At 43.8% G+C, this 14,769-nt stretch overlaps 2 protein-coding genes across 2 annotated transcripts; one reads left to right on the top strand and one right to left on the bottom strand.

The window, feature by feature from the left end:
* Positions 1-244: 244 nt before the first annotated feature.
* LOC119350692 (ATP-dependent 6-phosphofructokinase 3-like) lies at positions 245-11,404 on the bottom strand. Its single transcript, XM_037618396.1, has 6 exons — positions 11,206-11,404; positions 10,211-10,251; positions 9,581-9,808; positions 9,382-9,427; positions 604-755; positions 245-466 (listed from the first exon to the last, which is right to left on the bottom strand). The coding sequence occupies exons 1-6, from the start codon at positions 11,402-11,404 to the stop codon at positions 245-247; spliced, it is 888 nt and encodes a 295-aa protein (XP_037474293.1).
* A 1,279-nt stretch (positions 11,405-12,683) lies between these two features.
* LOC119349075 (histone H2B.2-like) lies at positions 12,684-13,323 on the top strand. The gene has a single exon (XM_037617081.1). The coding sequence runs from the start codon at positions 12,765-12,767 to the stop codon at positions 13,197-13,199; it is 435 nt and encodes a 144-aa protein (XP_037472978.1). The 5' UTR covers positions 12,684-12,764; the 3' UTR covers positions 13,200-13,323.
* Positions 13,324-14,769: the final 1,446 nt, after the last annotated feature.

Here is a 14,769-nt window from a genome sequence, read left to right as displayed (position 1 = left end):
GGTTCATTGCAGGTTCTACAAACGAGAACAAAATGCAAACAAATTGCCAGGGCAAAAAAAGAACATTATCAGCAGTAGCAGCACAATAATACTGCTTATTTCATAGAACACCTGAACAGTACACATACGTGCACTACTCGTACAAAGGATATCATAAGGAAGCAAAACTTTGTGGCGTGGCGTGGCACATGTTCCTCAGCAGGATAGCAGTAGCTACTGTACACGGTTACAGACCAGCGCATCGCTATATCTCGCCGTTCGACGAAGTCGATGCAGATTGGTCAAAGGCTTTTGTCACATTGTGGTTGGCGACAGATGGCAGCCGCGGCTTGTTGGCCAACCTATTGGCCTCCCTGGCCTCGTCAATGTCCTTCTGGCTCAAGAAGCTTGGCTGGTTGGTCGGTGACAACAGCCTCGCCCACATCCGGTCAGTGATCTTCACCTTGTTCCGCGTGGACGTCACCCTCTGTGATCAAAAAGTTAGTTTGTTCGTGTTATGTTAAAATCATGATTAACATGAGACCAGATGATGTGGTAGAGCGATATTTAAATTATGATTGCTAAAATGTCTTTGACATGCCCTTATAACTTCAAGGTACTCACATAGAAAGGTATGTAGGCATGTCTGCCATTGACCATCACAATAGTGAAGCTGTATCCCGCCATTGCGCCATGGATGGCACTGTGAGCCAGCAGTGTGCAGTAGACATTATCTGTTGCATTACTCGGAATAGCTCGGATCATGTAGGTAGGATCTGCAGAATGTAGATAAGACTATTGTTAGCCTAGTGCTACACAGATCAACAGGTTGTTCTAGAACTGAAGGAAATATGCCCTAGAGGCAATAATAAAGTTATTATTTGTTTCCTTATTTCATGATGAATGTTTATTATTCATGCTAGAATTGTATCAACCGGGAACATGATACATGTGTGAATACATAGACAAACTAAGTGTCACTAGTATGCCTCTACTTGACTAGCTCGTTTATCAAAGATGGTTATGTTTCCTAGCCATGGACAAAGAGTTGTTATTTGATTAACGGGATCACATCATTAGGAGAATGATGTGATTGACTTGACCCATTCCGTTAGCCTAGCACTTGATCGTTTAGTGTGTTGCTACTGCTTTCTTCATGACTTATACATGTTCCTGTGACTATGAGATTATGCAACTCCCGTTTACCGGAGGAACACTTTGTGTGCTACCAAACGTCACAACGTAACTGGGTAATTATAAAGGTGCTCTACAGGTGTCTCCAAAGGTACTTGTTGGGTTGGCGTATTTTGATATTAGGATTTGTCACTCCGATTGTCGGAGAGGTATCTCTGGCCCACTCGGTGATGCACATCATTATAAGCCTTGCAAGCATTGCAACTAATTAGTTAGTTGCGGGATGATGTATTACGGAATGAGTAAAGAGACTTGCCAGTAACGAGATTGAACTAGGTATTGAGATACCGACGATCGAATCTCGGGCAAGTAACATACCGATGACAAAGGGAACAACGTATGTTGTTATGCGGTCTGACCGATAAAGATCTTCGTAGAATATGTGGGAGCCAATATGAGCATCCAGGTTCCGCTATTGGTTATTGACCGGGGACGTGTCTCGGTCATGTCTACATAGTTCTCGAACCCGTAGGGTCCGCACGCTTAAGGTTTCGGTGACAGTTATATTATGAGTTTATGTGTTTTGATGTACCGAATGAGTTCGGAGTCCCGGATGAGATCGGGGACATGACAAGGAGTCTCGAAATGGTCAAGACGTAAAGATCGATATATTGGACGACTATATTCGGACTTCGGAAAGGTTCCGAGTAATTCGGGTATTTTTCGGAGTACCGGAGAGTTACGGGAATTCGCCGGGGAGTATATGGCTTATTGGGCCATACGGGAATAGAGGAGAGAGGCCGAAAGGAAGGAGGAGCGCAGCCCCCCTCTGGTCCGAATTGGACAAGGGGTGCAACCCCCTTTTCCTTCCTCCTTTCCCCCTCTTTCCCCCCTTCTCCTACTCCAACAAGGAAGGAGGGAGTCCGACTCCCCTTGGCGCGCCCCCTCCTAGGTCGGCCGCCCCCTCCCCTTTGCTCCTTTATATACGGGGGCAGGGGGCACCTCTAGGCACAACAACAGTTGATCATTGATCTCTTAGCCGTGTGCGGTGCCCCCCTCCACCATAGTCCTCCTCGATAATATTGTAGCGGTGCTTAGGCAAAGCCCTGCGATGGTAGAACATCAAGATCGTCACCATGCCGTCATGCTGACGGAACTCTCCCTCGACACTCGGCTGGATCAGAGTTCGAGGGACGTCATCGAGCTGAACGTGTGCTAGAACTCGGAGGTGCCGTAGTTTCGGTGCTTGATCGGTCGGGCCGTGAAGATGTACGACTACATCAACCACGTTGTTCTAACGCTTCCGCTTTCGGTCTACGAGGGTACGTGGACACACTCTCCCCTCTCGTTGCTATGTATCACCATGATCTTGCGTGTGCATAGGAAATTTTTTGAAATTACTACGTTCCCCAATAGTGGCATCAGAGCCTAGGTTTTATGCGTTGATGTTATATGCACAAGTAGAACACAAGTGAGTTGTGGGCGATACAAGTCATACTGCTTACCAGCATGTCATTCTTTGGTTCGGCGGTATTGTTGGATGAAGCGGCCCGGACCGACATTACGCGTACGCTTACGCGAGACTGGTTCTACCGACGTGCTTTGCACACAGGTGACTGGCAGGTGTTAGTTTCTCCAACTTTAGTAGAACCGAGTGTGGCTACGCCCGGTCCTTGAGAAGGTTAAAACAGCACTAACTTGACGAACTATCGTTGTGATTTTGATGCGTAGGTAAGAACGGTTCTTGCTCAGCCCGTAGCAGCCACGTAAAACTTGCAACAATAAAGTAGAGGACGTCTAACTTATTTTTGCAGGGCATGTTGTGATGTGATATGGTCAAGACGTGATGAGATATAAGTTGTTGTATGAGATGATCATGTTTTGTTGAAGTTATCGGCAACTGGCAGAAGCCTTATGGTTGTCTCTTTATTGCATAAGATGCAATCACCAAATAATTGCTTTACTTTATCGCCATGCGATAGCAATAGTTGCAAGAGCAATAGTTGGCGAGACGACCATGTGACGACACATCGATATAGATCAAGATGATGGAGATCATGGTGTCATGCCGGTGACGATGAAGATCATGACGATGCTTTGGAGATGGAGATCAAAGGCACAAGATGATGATGGCCATATCATGTCACATATTTTTGATTGCATATGATGTTTATCTTTTATACATCTTATTTTGTTTTGATTGACGGTAGCATTATAAGATGATCTCTCACTAAATTTCAAGATAAAAGTGTTCTCCCTGAGTATGCACCGTTGCCAAAGTTCGTCGTGCCCAGACACCACGTGATGATCGGGTGTGATAAGCTCTACGTCCATCTACAATGGGTACAAGCCAGTTTTGCACACGCGGAATACTCAGGTTAAACTTGACGGGCCTAGCATATGCATATATGGCCTCGGAACACTAGAGACCGAAAGGTCGAGCATGAATCATATAGTAGATATGATCAACATAGTGATGTTCACCATTGGAAACTACTCCATTTCACGTGATGATCGGTTATGGTTTAGTTGATTTGGATCACGTGATCACTTAGATGATTAGAGGAATGTCTATCTAAGTGGGGGTTCTTAAGTAATATGATTAATTGAACTTTAATTTATCATGAACTTAGTCCTGGTAGTATTTTGCAAATTATGTTGTAGATCAATAGCTCGCGTTGTTGCTTTCATATGTTTATTTTGATATGTTCCTAGAGAAAAACTATGTTGAAAGATGTTAGTAGCAATGATGCGGATTCGATCCGTGATCTGAGGATTATCCTCGTTGCTGCACAGAAAAATTATGTCCTTGATACACCGCTAGGTGACAAACCTATTGCAGGAGCAGATGCAGACGTTATGAACGTTTGGCTAGCTCAATGTGATGACTACTTGATAGTTTAGTGCACCATGCTTAACAACTTAGAATCGGGACTTCAAAGACGTTTTGAACGTCGTGGACCATATGAGATGTTCCAGGAGTTGAAGTTAATATTTCAAACAAATACCCGAGTTGAGAGATATGAAGTCTCCAACAAGTTCTATAGCTAAAAATATGGAGGATAATTGCTCAACTAGTGAGCAAGTGCTTAGATTGTCTGAGTACTAACAATCGCTTAAATCAAGTAGGAGTTAATCTTCCAGATAAGATAGTGATTGGCAAAGTTCTCTAGTCACCATCACCAAGTTACTGGAACTTCGTGATGAACTATAATGCAAGGGATGACGAAAACGATTCCCGAGCTCTTCGCGATGTTGAAATCAACGAAGGTAGAAATCAAGAAAAGAGCATCAAGTGTTGATGATTGACAATACCACTAGTTTCAAGAAAAGGGCAAAGGGAAAGAAAGGGAACTTCAAGTAGAATGACAAGCAAGTTGTCACTCCCGCGAAGAAGCTCAAAGCTGGACCAAAGCCTGAAACTGAGTGCTTACACTGCAAAGGAAATAGTCACTGGAAGCGGAAATACCCTGAATATTTGGTGGATAAGTAGGATGGCAAAGTGAACAAGGGTATATTTGATATATAGGTTATTGATGTGTACCTTACTAGTGTTTATAGTAGCCCCTGAGTATTTGATACTTGTTCGGTTGCTAAGATTAGTAACTCGAAATAGGAGTTACAGAATAAACAGAGACTAGTTGGAGGGGAAGTGACGATGAGTGTTGGAAGTGGTTCCAAGATTGATATGATCATCATCATACACTCCCTATATTTTCGAGATTAGTGTTGAACCTAAATAAATGTTATTTGGCATTTGCGTTGAGCATGAATATGATTTGATCATGTTTATTGCAATACGGTTATTTATTTAAAATCAGAGAATAATTATTGTTCTGTTTACATGAATAAAACCTTCGATGGTCATACACCCAATGAAAATAGTTTGTTGGATCTCGATCGTAGTGATACACATATTCATAACATTGATGCCAAAAGATGCAAAGTTTATAATGATAGTGCAACTTATTTGTGGCACTGCCGTTTGGGTCATATCGGTGTAAAGCACATGAAGAAACTCCATAAAGATGGATTTTTTGAATCATTTGATTATGAATCATTTGATGCTTGCGAACCGTGCCTTATGGGCAAGATGACTAAAACTCCGTTCTCCGGAACAATGGAACGAGCTAGTGACTTATTGGAAATAATACATACTGATGTATGCGGTCCAATGAGTATTGATGCTCGTGACGGGTATCGTTATTTTCTGACCTTCACAAGATGATTTGAGCATATATGAGTATATCTACTTAATGAAACATAAGTCTGAAACATTTGAAAAGTTCAAAGAATTTCAGAGTGAAGTGGAGAATCATCATAACAAGAAAATAAAGTTTCTACGATCTGATCATGGAGGGAAATATTTGAGTTACGAGTTTGGCCTTCATATAAAACAATGTGGAATAGTTTCACAGTTCACACCACCTTGAACACTATAGCGTTATGGTGTGTCCAAACATCGTAACTGCACTTTATTAGATATTGTGCGATCTATGATGTCTCTTATCGGATTACCACTATTGTTTTGGGGTTATGCATTAGAGACAGTTGCATTCACTTTAGATAGGGCACCATCAAAATCCGTTGAGACGACATCTTATGAACTGTGGTTTGGCAAGAAACCAAAGTTGTCATTTCTTAAACTTTGGGGCTGCGATGCTTATGTGACAAAGTTTCAACCTGATAAGCTTGAACCCAAATCGGAGAAGTGCGTCTTCATAGAATACCCAAAGGTAACTATTGGGTATACCTTCTATCACAGATCTGAAGGCAAGTTATTCGTTGCTAAGATGGATCCTTTCTAGAGAAGAAGTTTCTCTCGAAAGAAGTGAGTGGGAGGAAAATAGAGCTTGATAAGGTAATTTGTACCTTCTCCCGAATTGGAAAGTAGTTCATCACAGAAATCAGTTCCAGTGATTCCTACACCAATTAGTGAGGAAGCTAATGATAATGATCATCAAACTTCAGATCAAATTACTACCGAACCTTGGAAGTCATGTTACTAGACCATGATGAACCTACGAACTATGAGGAAGCAATGATGAGCCCAGATTCTGTGAAATGGCTTGAGGCCATGAAATCTGAGATGGGATCCATGTATGAGAACAAAGTGTGGACTTTGGTTGTCTTGCCCGATGATCGGCAAGCCATAGAAAATAAATGGATCTTCTAGATAAAGACGGACACTGTAGTGTTACTATCTACAAAGCTCGACTTGTTGCGAAAGGTTTTCGACAAAGTTCAAGGTGTTGAATATGATGAGATTTTCTCACTCGTAACGATGCTTAAGTCTGTCCGAATCATGTTAGCAATTTCCACATTTTATGAAATCTGGCAAATGGATATCAAAACTATGTTCCTGAATGGATTTCAGGAAGAAGAGTTGTATATGATGCAACCAGAAGGTTTTGTCGATCCAAAAGGTGCTAACAAAATGTGCAAGCTCCAGCGATCCATCAATGGACTGGTGCAAGCATCTCGGAGTTGGAATATACGCTTTGATGAGTTGATCAAAGCATATGGTTTTATACAGACTTTTGGAAAGGCCTGTATTTACAAGAAAGTGAGTGGGAGCACTACAGCCTTTCTGATAAGTATATGTGAATGACATATTGTTGATCGAAAATGATGTAGAATTTTCTGAAAAGCATAAAGGAGTGTTTGAAAGGAGTTTTTTCAAAGAAAGACCTCGGTGAAGCTGCTTACAAATTGAGCATCAAGACCTATAGAGATAGATCAAGACGCTTGATAAGATTTTTCAATGAGTACATACCTTGACAAGATTTTGAAGTAGTTCAAAATGGAACAGTCAAAGAAAGAGTTCTTGCCTGTGTTGCAAGGTGTGAAGTTGAGTAAGACTAAAAACCCGACCATGGCAAAAAATAGAAAGAGAATGAAAAGTCATTCCCTATGCCTCAGTCATAGGTTCTATAAAATATGCTATGCTGTGTACCAGACCTATTGTATACCTTGCTCTGAGTTTGGCAAATGGAGTACAATAGTGATCTAAGAGTAGATCACTGGACATTGGTCAAAATTATCCTTAGTGGAATAAGGATATGTTTCTCGATTGTGGAGGTGATAAAAGAGTTCGTCGTAAAGAGTTACATCGGTGCAAGCTTTTACCACGATCCGGATGACTCTAAGTCTCTATCTGGATACATATTGAAAGTGGGAGCAATTAGCTAGAGTAGCTCCGTGCAGAGCATTGTAGACATAAAATATTTGCAAAATACATACGGCTCTGAATGTGACAGACCCGTTGACTAAACTTCTCTCACTAGCAAAACATGATCATACCTTAGTACTCTTTGGGTGTTAATCACATAACGATGTGAACTAGATTATTGACTCTAGTAAACCTTTTGGGTGTTGATCACATAACGATGTGAACTATGTGTGTTAATCACATACAGATGTGAATATTGGTGTTAAATCACATGACGATGTGAACTAGATTATTGACTCTAGTGCAAGTGGGAGACTGAAGGAAATATGCCCTAAAGGCAATAATAAAGTTATTATTTATTTCCTTATATCATGATGAATGTTTATTATTCATACTAGAATTGTATTAACCGGGAACATGATACATGTGTGAATACATAGACAAACTAAGTGTCACTAGTATGCCTCTACTTGACTAGCTCGTTTATCAAAGATGGTTATGTTTCCTAGCCATGGACAAAGAGTTGTTATTTGATTAACGGGATCACATCATTAGGAGAATGATGTGATTGACTTGACCCATTCCGTTAGCTTAGCACTTGATCATTTAGTATGTTGCTACTGCTTTCTTCATGACTTATACATGTTCCTGTGACTATGAGATTATGCAACTCTTGTTTACCGGAGGAACACTTTGTGTGCTACCAAACGTCACAACGTAACTGGGTGATTATAAAGGTGCTCTACAGGTGTCTCCAAAGGTACTTGTTGGGTTGGCGTATTTCGAGATTAGGATTTGACACTCCGATTGTCGGAAAGGTATCTCTGACCCACTCGGTGATGCACATCACTATAAGCCTTGCAAGCATTGCAACTAATTAGTTAGTTGCGGGATGATGTATTACGGAACGAGTAAAGAGACTTGCCGGTAACGAGATTGAACTAGGTATTGAGATACCGACGATCGAATCTCGGGCAAGTAACATATCGATGACAAAGGGAACAACGTATGTTGTTATGCGGTCTGACCGATAAAGATCTTCATAGAATATGTGGGAGCCAATATGAGCATCCAGGTTCCGCTATTGGTTATTGATCAGAGACGTGTCTCGGTCATGTCTACATAGTTCTCGAATCCGTAGGGTCCGCATGCTTAAGGTTTCGATGACAGTTATATTATGCGTTTATGTGTTTTGATGTACCGAAGGAGTTTGGAGTCTTGGATGAGATCGGAGACATGACGAGGAGTCTCGAAATGGTCAAGACGTAAAGATCGATATATTGGACGACTATATTCGGACTTCGGAAAGGTTCCGAGTGATTCGGGTATTTTTTGGAGTACTGGAGAGTTACGGGAATTCGCCGGGGAGTATATGACCCTTATTGGGCCATACGGGAATAGAGGAGAGAGGCCGAAAGGAAGGAGGCGCGCAGGCCCCCTCTGGTCCGAATTGGACAAGGGGTGCAGCCCCCTTTTCCTTCCTCCTCTCTCCCTCTTTCCCCCCTTCTTCTACTCCAACAAGGAAGGAGGGAGTCCTACTCCCGGTGGGAGTAGGACTCCCCTTGGCGCGCCCCCTCCTAGGCCGGCCGCCCCCTCCCCCCCCCCTTGCTCCTTTATATACGGGGGCAGGGGAGCACCTCTAGGCACAACAACAGTTGATCATTGATCTCTTAGCCGTGTGCGGTGCCCCCCTCCACCATAGTCCTCCTCGATAATATTGTAGCGGTGCTTAGGCGAAGCCCTGCGACGGTAGAACATCAAGATCGTCACCACGCCGTCGTGCTGACGGAACTCTCCCTCGACACTCGGCTGGATCGGAGTTCGAGGGACGTCATCGAGATGAACGTGTGCTAGAACTCGGAGGTGCCGTAGTTTCGGTGCTTGATCGGTCGGGCCGTGAAGACGTACGACTACATCAACTGCGTTGTTCTAACGCTTCCGTTTTCGGTCTACGAGGATACGTGGACACACTCTCCCCTCTCGTTGCTATGCATCACCATGATCTTGCGTGTGCGTAGGAATTTTTTTGAAATTACTACATTCCCCAAGAAGAACATGGTCCTCTGTGAAGTAGACACAATTGGTCAATATGTTACCAATGTATTTAATCGTCATCTCCATCTTTTTGCTCTTGAAGTGATCCTACAGTGCATTAATGAAATGAGTAAGTAAACTGAGTACTCCCTAAAATATTCATGCAACAGGTGATGCAACACAATTTCTAGTAAATACCAATAATAATTATGTCATTGACAATGGAATCAAGATTAGTGGCAAGAAAATGTCGGTATTTACCTTAATCTTGTGAGTCAGCCAGAGACCAATATCAAGAAGCAGTTTATTTCCAGATGCATCTTGCTGATCTGAAGTGGGTATGCTTTTAGCAATAATATCCTGGCCTGCTCCCTCAGCAACAACAATAACCATGTGCTTGTTCTCTTTCAGCCTCCTCTCTACATATTGAAGCAACCCCCCTTCCCCATCCATATAAAATGGAGACTCTGGAATCAAGCAGCAATCATGTGGAAATTAGAGATCCAAAGAAAAAATCATTGTTGAGGAAATCGCTAACTGGTAGCTGCTCGGTTGGCTGGCGAGTAGGGATTAATAGGCTAATTGGTAAGTTAATCAGCAAGTTAATCAATTAATCGGACGATTTATTGGTTTATCGGCTACTCGATGACCCTACGAGTAGGGATTAATCGGCAAATTAACTGGTTAATCGGATGAATTCTTGAACAGGTAAAACTAAGTAACTCTAACATGGAGGTTAAATAATGACAGAAAGCAAGAGTTCAAGAGTTCTAATACTAATGTTTGAGAAATGGGTAGGAATCAAATCAATTATGCAGGAATAAGAAGGAATGAACTAAAACAAAATATAGAATGCAACATCCAGGACAGTTATAGAAGGCATCAACTTACCACATCCCGACTTGCAAGAGTAGCATACATCGCAATGAACCCTGCATTAGAGGAAAAGAATTTAATGATAAGAGAATGTAAGAGTTAGCAAAGTTGTTGTGGCTGAAATAAAGAAAAATCTAGCACCCTTTTTCTGTATGCAAACTGTAAATACAATTAATGAGATGTTGAATTGTTAAACTAACACGATATATCAACAAGCTTATCAAATAGTGTTCCTTCAATTTGTATAAATCTCACATTTGCTTTCAGCAAACGTATAAGAAAAAAGCACGCACAAGATGGCAAGTGACTATGGAGAATATGTCAGAAAACTAACCACTATAACAACCCATCAGTTTGATTATAACATGTTCTGGTGTTTGAAAGTCAAATTTATGTTCATTTGGGAAACAAAATGATAAAAAATAGCGCAATACCATTTAATCTGAACAAAAATATAGTCCAAGGGCATTACAGACTTTCCACTGACCATACCACACAGAAGCAGAAAAACAGGCAGTGAAAAAAACTGGCTAGCTTATTATCTGGAGCTTATTTCCACATGAGCTTATTTCCACAACATACCTCAAAAGAACTGGCCCTAACTAGGCCCTAACTAGGCCCTAACCGTTTAGATTTCACGCGGTTTTCCTCAATAACCGAGCGGCCCTTTTTCTTTTCTTTTTCAGCACATGCTTATGCGGTGCATTGCTTATTTGGGTTGTTCTTGTAATATCCATTTCCGATCGATGTTTTTTTGTGGGGTTCTAATCAATGGATTTGATAACTCTCCTACTTTTTTTGTGAAATAATAACTCTCCTACTTATAACACTAAAGAAAAACAAATATTACCCCATCTTCTGTATCCCGTTGTTGATGAATCAATGGAGAGACATCCATAAAAAGGTAAATGTTTCCAGCCGGAGGGCCGGATGAAACGTTCCGCCGGTCACGTCCCACTCTCGCAAGGACCCACACGCAACACCGCTTTAGTTTTCTTATCCGCTCGCACAGAGCGCTCCTGGCCATTCGTACCCCCGCATCTTCTTCCCCATGGCATCCAAAATCACCTTCTCGCCGTCGATGATCTCGTCCATCGCCGCACCAACCTCCCTCGCAAATAGGCGCCTACTTCTAGAGGCACCCACCAGCACGCTCGCCAAGGGGAGGAGGTCATGGCCTCCAGGTCCTCCATCCTCACGGTTGTGCATGACGGGGGTCGTGCTGCAACCATTGCGTGGTCATGGCTTTGGGGCAGCTGCGGCAGACGGCGTGGGGGGAGCAGGTGCTGGAAAGGACATCCACGGGTGCTGGAGACGGTGGCCATCGATGATGCAACCGACCACGACGACAACAACCGTCGTCCCAATTTGCTGCGACGCGCAACGACCGGTAAGGATGGGGACGACCATATTTTCCTTTTTTGTTGGAACCAACTCTGTTTTGCTGGAACCGGCATCCCAATTTACTGCCATAGCAAGCAACAACTTGGAACCGGGTATTTTTTTTTTGCTACAATCGATCCCCCCAGAGTTCTTTCTGATGTGTTGTTTTGTTGGAACCTGTGTTCAATTTTGCTGGAACCGGGTAATTTTTTGCTACAATCGATTGACGGGAGTTCTCGCTGGTTAGTTGTTTTTGCTGCTACCGATGTTCAACTTTGCTGGAACCGGGTAAATTTTTGCTAGAATCGATCCCCCTGAGTTCTTGCTAATGTGTTGTTTTGCTGGAACCGGTGTTCAATTTTGCTGGAACCGGGATTTTTTTTGCTTCAACTGACAAATGGAGGATTTGTTGCTTTCGAAATTATTTTACTAGGCACGAGCGCCGTGACGCGGTGGTGCTCCAACCATGGTGAAAGCGTTGGAACCCGCCACGCGCAGGAGCTGCAATGGCCTGGTTCGCGAGCTACAAACGTGACGTGCGGCGACGACGAACTTCAGCAGAAGGGTGCCAGTGGGTACGACGGTGGTGCTGCAACGAGCAGCGGCGCAAGGGAACGGGGTGTTGCCGCCCCTCGCGGGAGCGCACACACGTGGGGTGGAGGGGGGCGAGGACAGAGATGCTCGCTGGGAACGAGAAGGAAGGAATTTATGTTCGCGTTGACCAAAGCGAGAGGAAGGAGATGATTCCCCGATTGGCTGCAAATCACCAGATCGAACGGTTGGGAGCAGACCGGCCGAGCGGCGCCTAGTATTGGCCTAAAGGAAACCAATAGAGAGAGACCTCCTTAAAACTAAAAAAAAATCATTAGTGAGAGACCTGTGGCGTGTGCCAAACCGGCCATCGATCCGCGCCGCTCCGGAGGGAAGTCGTCTACCTCTGCGCCCGTGTACGTTCTCGCTACGTCATCGATCCACGCCGGAACGCATCGGGTCCGTCCACGCCAAGCATCACCGAACGGCTGGATCCACTCCACGCCATCGATCCGAGGCACACCTCCTTCCTCCTTCCTCCCGCTTCCTACATAACCTCGCCGCCCCCATCCGTCTCTACACATCTCAGCATCTGCAGCCCGCCACACATCCCACCCAAACTTAACCTCCCCACACGCTCGAACCAGCGGCACCCATGGCACCCAAGGCGGCGGAGAAGAAGCCGGTGGCGGCGGCGGAGAAGACCCCGGCCGGGAAGAAGCCCAAGGCGGAGAAGCGGGCGCCGGCGTCCAAGGAGGCCGGCGGCGAGGGGAAGACGAGGGGCAGGAAGAAGGGCAGCAAGGCCAAGAAGGGCGTGGAGACGTACAAGATCTACATCTTCAAGGTGCTCAAGCAGGTGCACCCCGACATCGGCATCTCCTCCAAGGCCATGTCCATCATGAACTCCTTCATCAACGACATCTTCGAGAAGCTCGCCGGGGAGTCCGCCAAGCTCGCCCGCTACAACAAGAAGCCCACCATCACGTCCCGGGAGATCCAGACCTCCGTCCGCCTCGTCCTCCCCGGCGAGCTCGCCAAGCACGCCGTCTCAGAGGGCACCAAGGCTGTCACCAAGTTCACCTCATCCTAGGCTTCGTCGTCGTTTCATGAGTTGATGGCATCGTGTAGGTAGTTGGCAGTATGATGTTACAATCTCTGTAAGAATTGTGCTGCTTGCGGCCTTGAAGAAATAGTAATGTTGCTGTTTGAATCAATGTTCGTGTGTGCTTGCGTGTCGCTTCAGAGTTCAGACTTTTGATGCCATTTGTTTATGTCAGCAAGTTTCTGGAGAGTCTTGATGCCATATAATTTATCTAATTTAATTTGCGGCCATTTATCTACTGTGATTGTTTCCAAGTCTGCAGATAGCAACCTTTGATTTTAAATCTACAATCTTTGGAGTTTGAAATTCTGCACTGCCAATTAAATCTACGCAAGTTTTCTTAACCTATATACTGTTGCTGCCGTTTGAGTAAAACTGAAGTTGGTGAGCCTTGTTAATTTCTGACAGATCATTCCAAGTTTTTCCCTCGGTGTACTTGTCATCCATATGGCAAGAGGCCAACAACAGCTTGACCCCCTAGTGCTCAGAAAGTCACAATGCATTAGATTCAGACTAGCTTCTTGAGATAAATTAGAAGCTACTTTTCGCAAAAAGAAGAAGAGATAAATTAGAGGCAGCGCACCCATGTTTTCTAGAGTCAAGGAACAAGCTAGATGGAACCATCATCTTAAAGTTTGCCGTTGCTGCTATTGAGTTAGGGGTGCAAGGCGGCGCCCGAATCCGGCAAAGCTAAAAAAGTCAGTTATAGAAAAATTAAACTACGTCACATCAATTTGTACTAGCTGTGTGCTAGCTGGCTGTTTTGCGGGATTTTGCGGAGCGCCGTCCTGCAAGCCTATATTGAGTATTGAGACACCTGAGTTTTTTTCTCTATATATGTTTATACTACACTAGCTAATTTTTCTTTGTTCTACTACTAACTTGGTAATTTGTGAAGGTGCAAAGTTTTTCTACTGATTCATTTCTCTAGTTTATGTACATTTGTATGGATATATGCATTCTAAGTTACGTGCATCGGCAAGAACCATTCACCATTCGTCATCTTTGAGTACGGGAGTTGTTCCTCACTTGTGTGAGATGATGTTAGTATCTTGTAAGAGTTGTGCCCGTGAGTCTGAAGAAATAGTATTGTTGCTGCTTAAATTAATGTTCAAGGTGTGCTTGCATCTGCATGTCACATCAGATTCTTTACATAGAAGTTTTTAGTTTGAATTTCCCGTGGTTAATTCATGCAGGAATCTTGCCGTTGTCCAGACTTTGCTAGCTTTCTCATTTTCATTACTAATTTTGACACCATATCAAAATTTCAAACCTCTACCGTTGGTGCCATATCAAAGCACCCGGACGTCCTGCTGCGAGGAATTTGAATTTTTGGAGGGTGCAACAAGCACTGCCAGGAACAGAGGCATTTGAGCTATGATTGTAGTTTTTTTTTTTTTGCGGGAAATCTTCCGATCTATTCATCTTCAATCATGACAGTTCAACGAATACTAAAAATAATAAAAATTACATCCAGATCCGTAGACCAACTAGCGACGACTACAAGCACTGAAGCGAGCCGAAGGCGCGCCGCCGTCATCGCCCCTCCATCGTCAGA

This window comes from Triticum dicoccoides, chromosome 1B (assembly GCF_002162155.2).
Source record: "Triticum dicoccoides isolate Atlit2015 ecotype Zavitan chromosome 1B, WEW_v2.0, whole genome shotgun sequence".
Classification (NCBI taxonomy): domain Eukaryota; kingdom Viridiplantae; phylum Streptophyta; class Magnoliopsida; order Poales; family Poaceae; genus Triticum; species Triticum dicoccoides.
This window is presented reverse-complemented; position numbering and strand designations above follow the sequence as displayed.

What these genes read in the sequence shown, in the direction of transcription:
- LOC119350692 (XM_037618396.1), bottom strand. Translation starts at nt 11,404, where the DNA reads ATGCACAACCGTGAGGATGGAGGACCTGGAGGCCATGACCTCCTCCCC. An exon ending in CGAATGGCCAGGAGCGCTCT is followed by an intron (nt 10,252 to 11,205) that starts GTGCGAGCGGAT and finishes CCTCTAATGCAG; the next exon opens with GGTTCATTGCGATGTATGCT. An exon ending in CTCTTGCAAGTCGGGATGTG is followed by an intron (nt 9,809 to 10,210) that starts GTAAGTTGATGC and finishes CTCTAATTTCCA; the next exon opens with CATGATTGCTGCTTGATTCC.
- LOC119349075 (XM_037617081.1), top strand. Translation starts at nt 12,765, where the DNA reads ATGGCACCCAAGGCGGCGGAGAAGAAGCCGGTGGCGGCGGCGGAGAAG.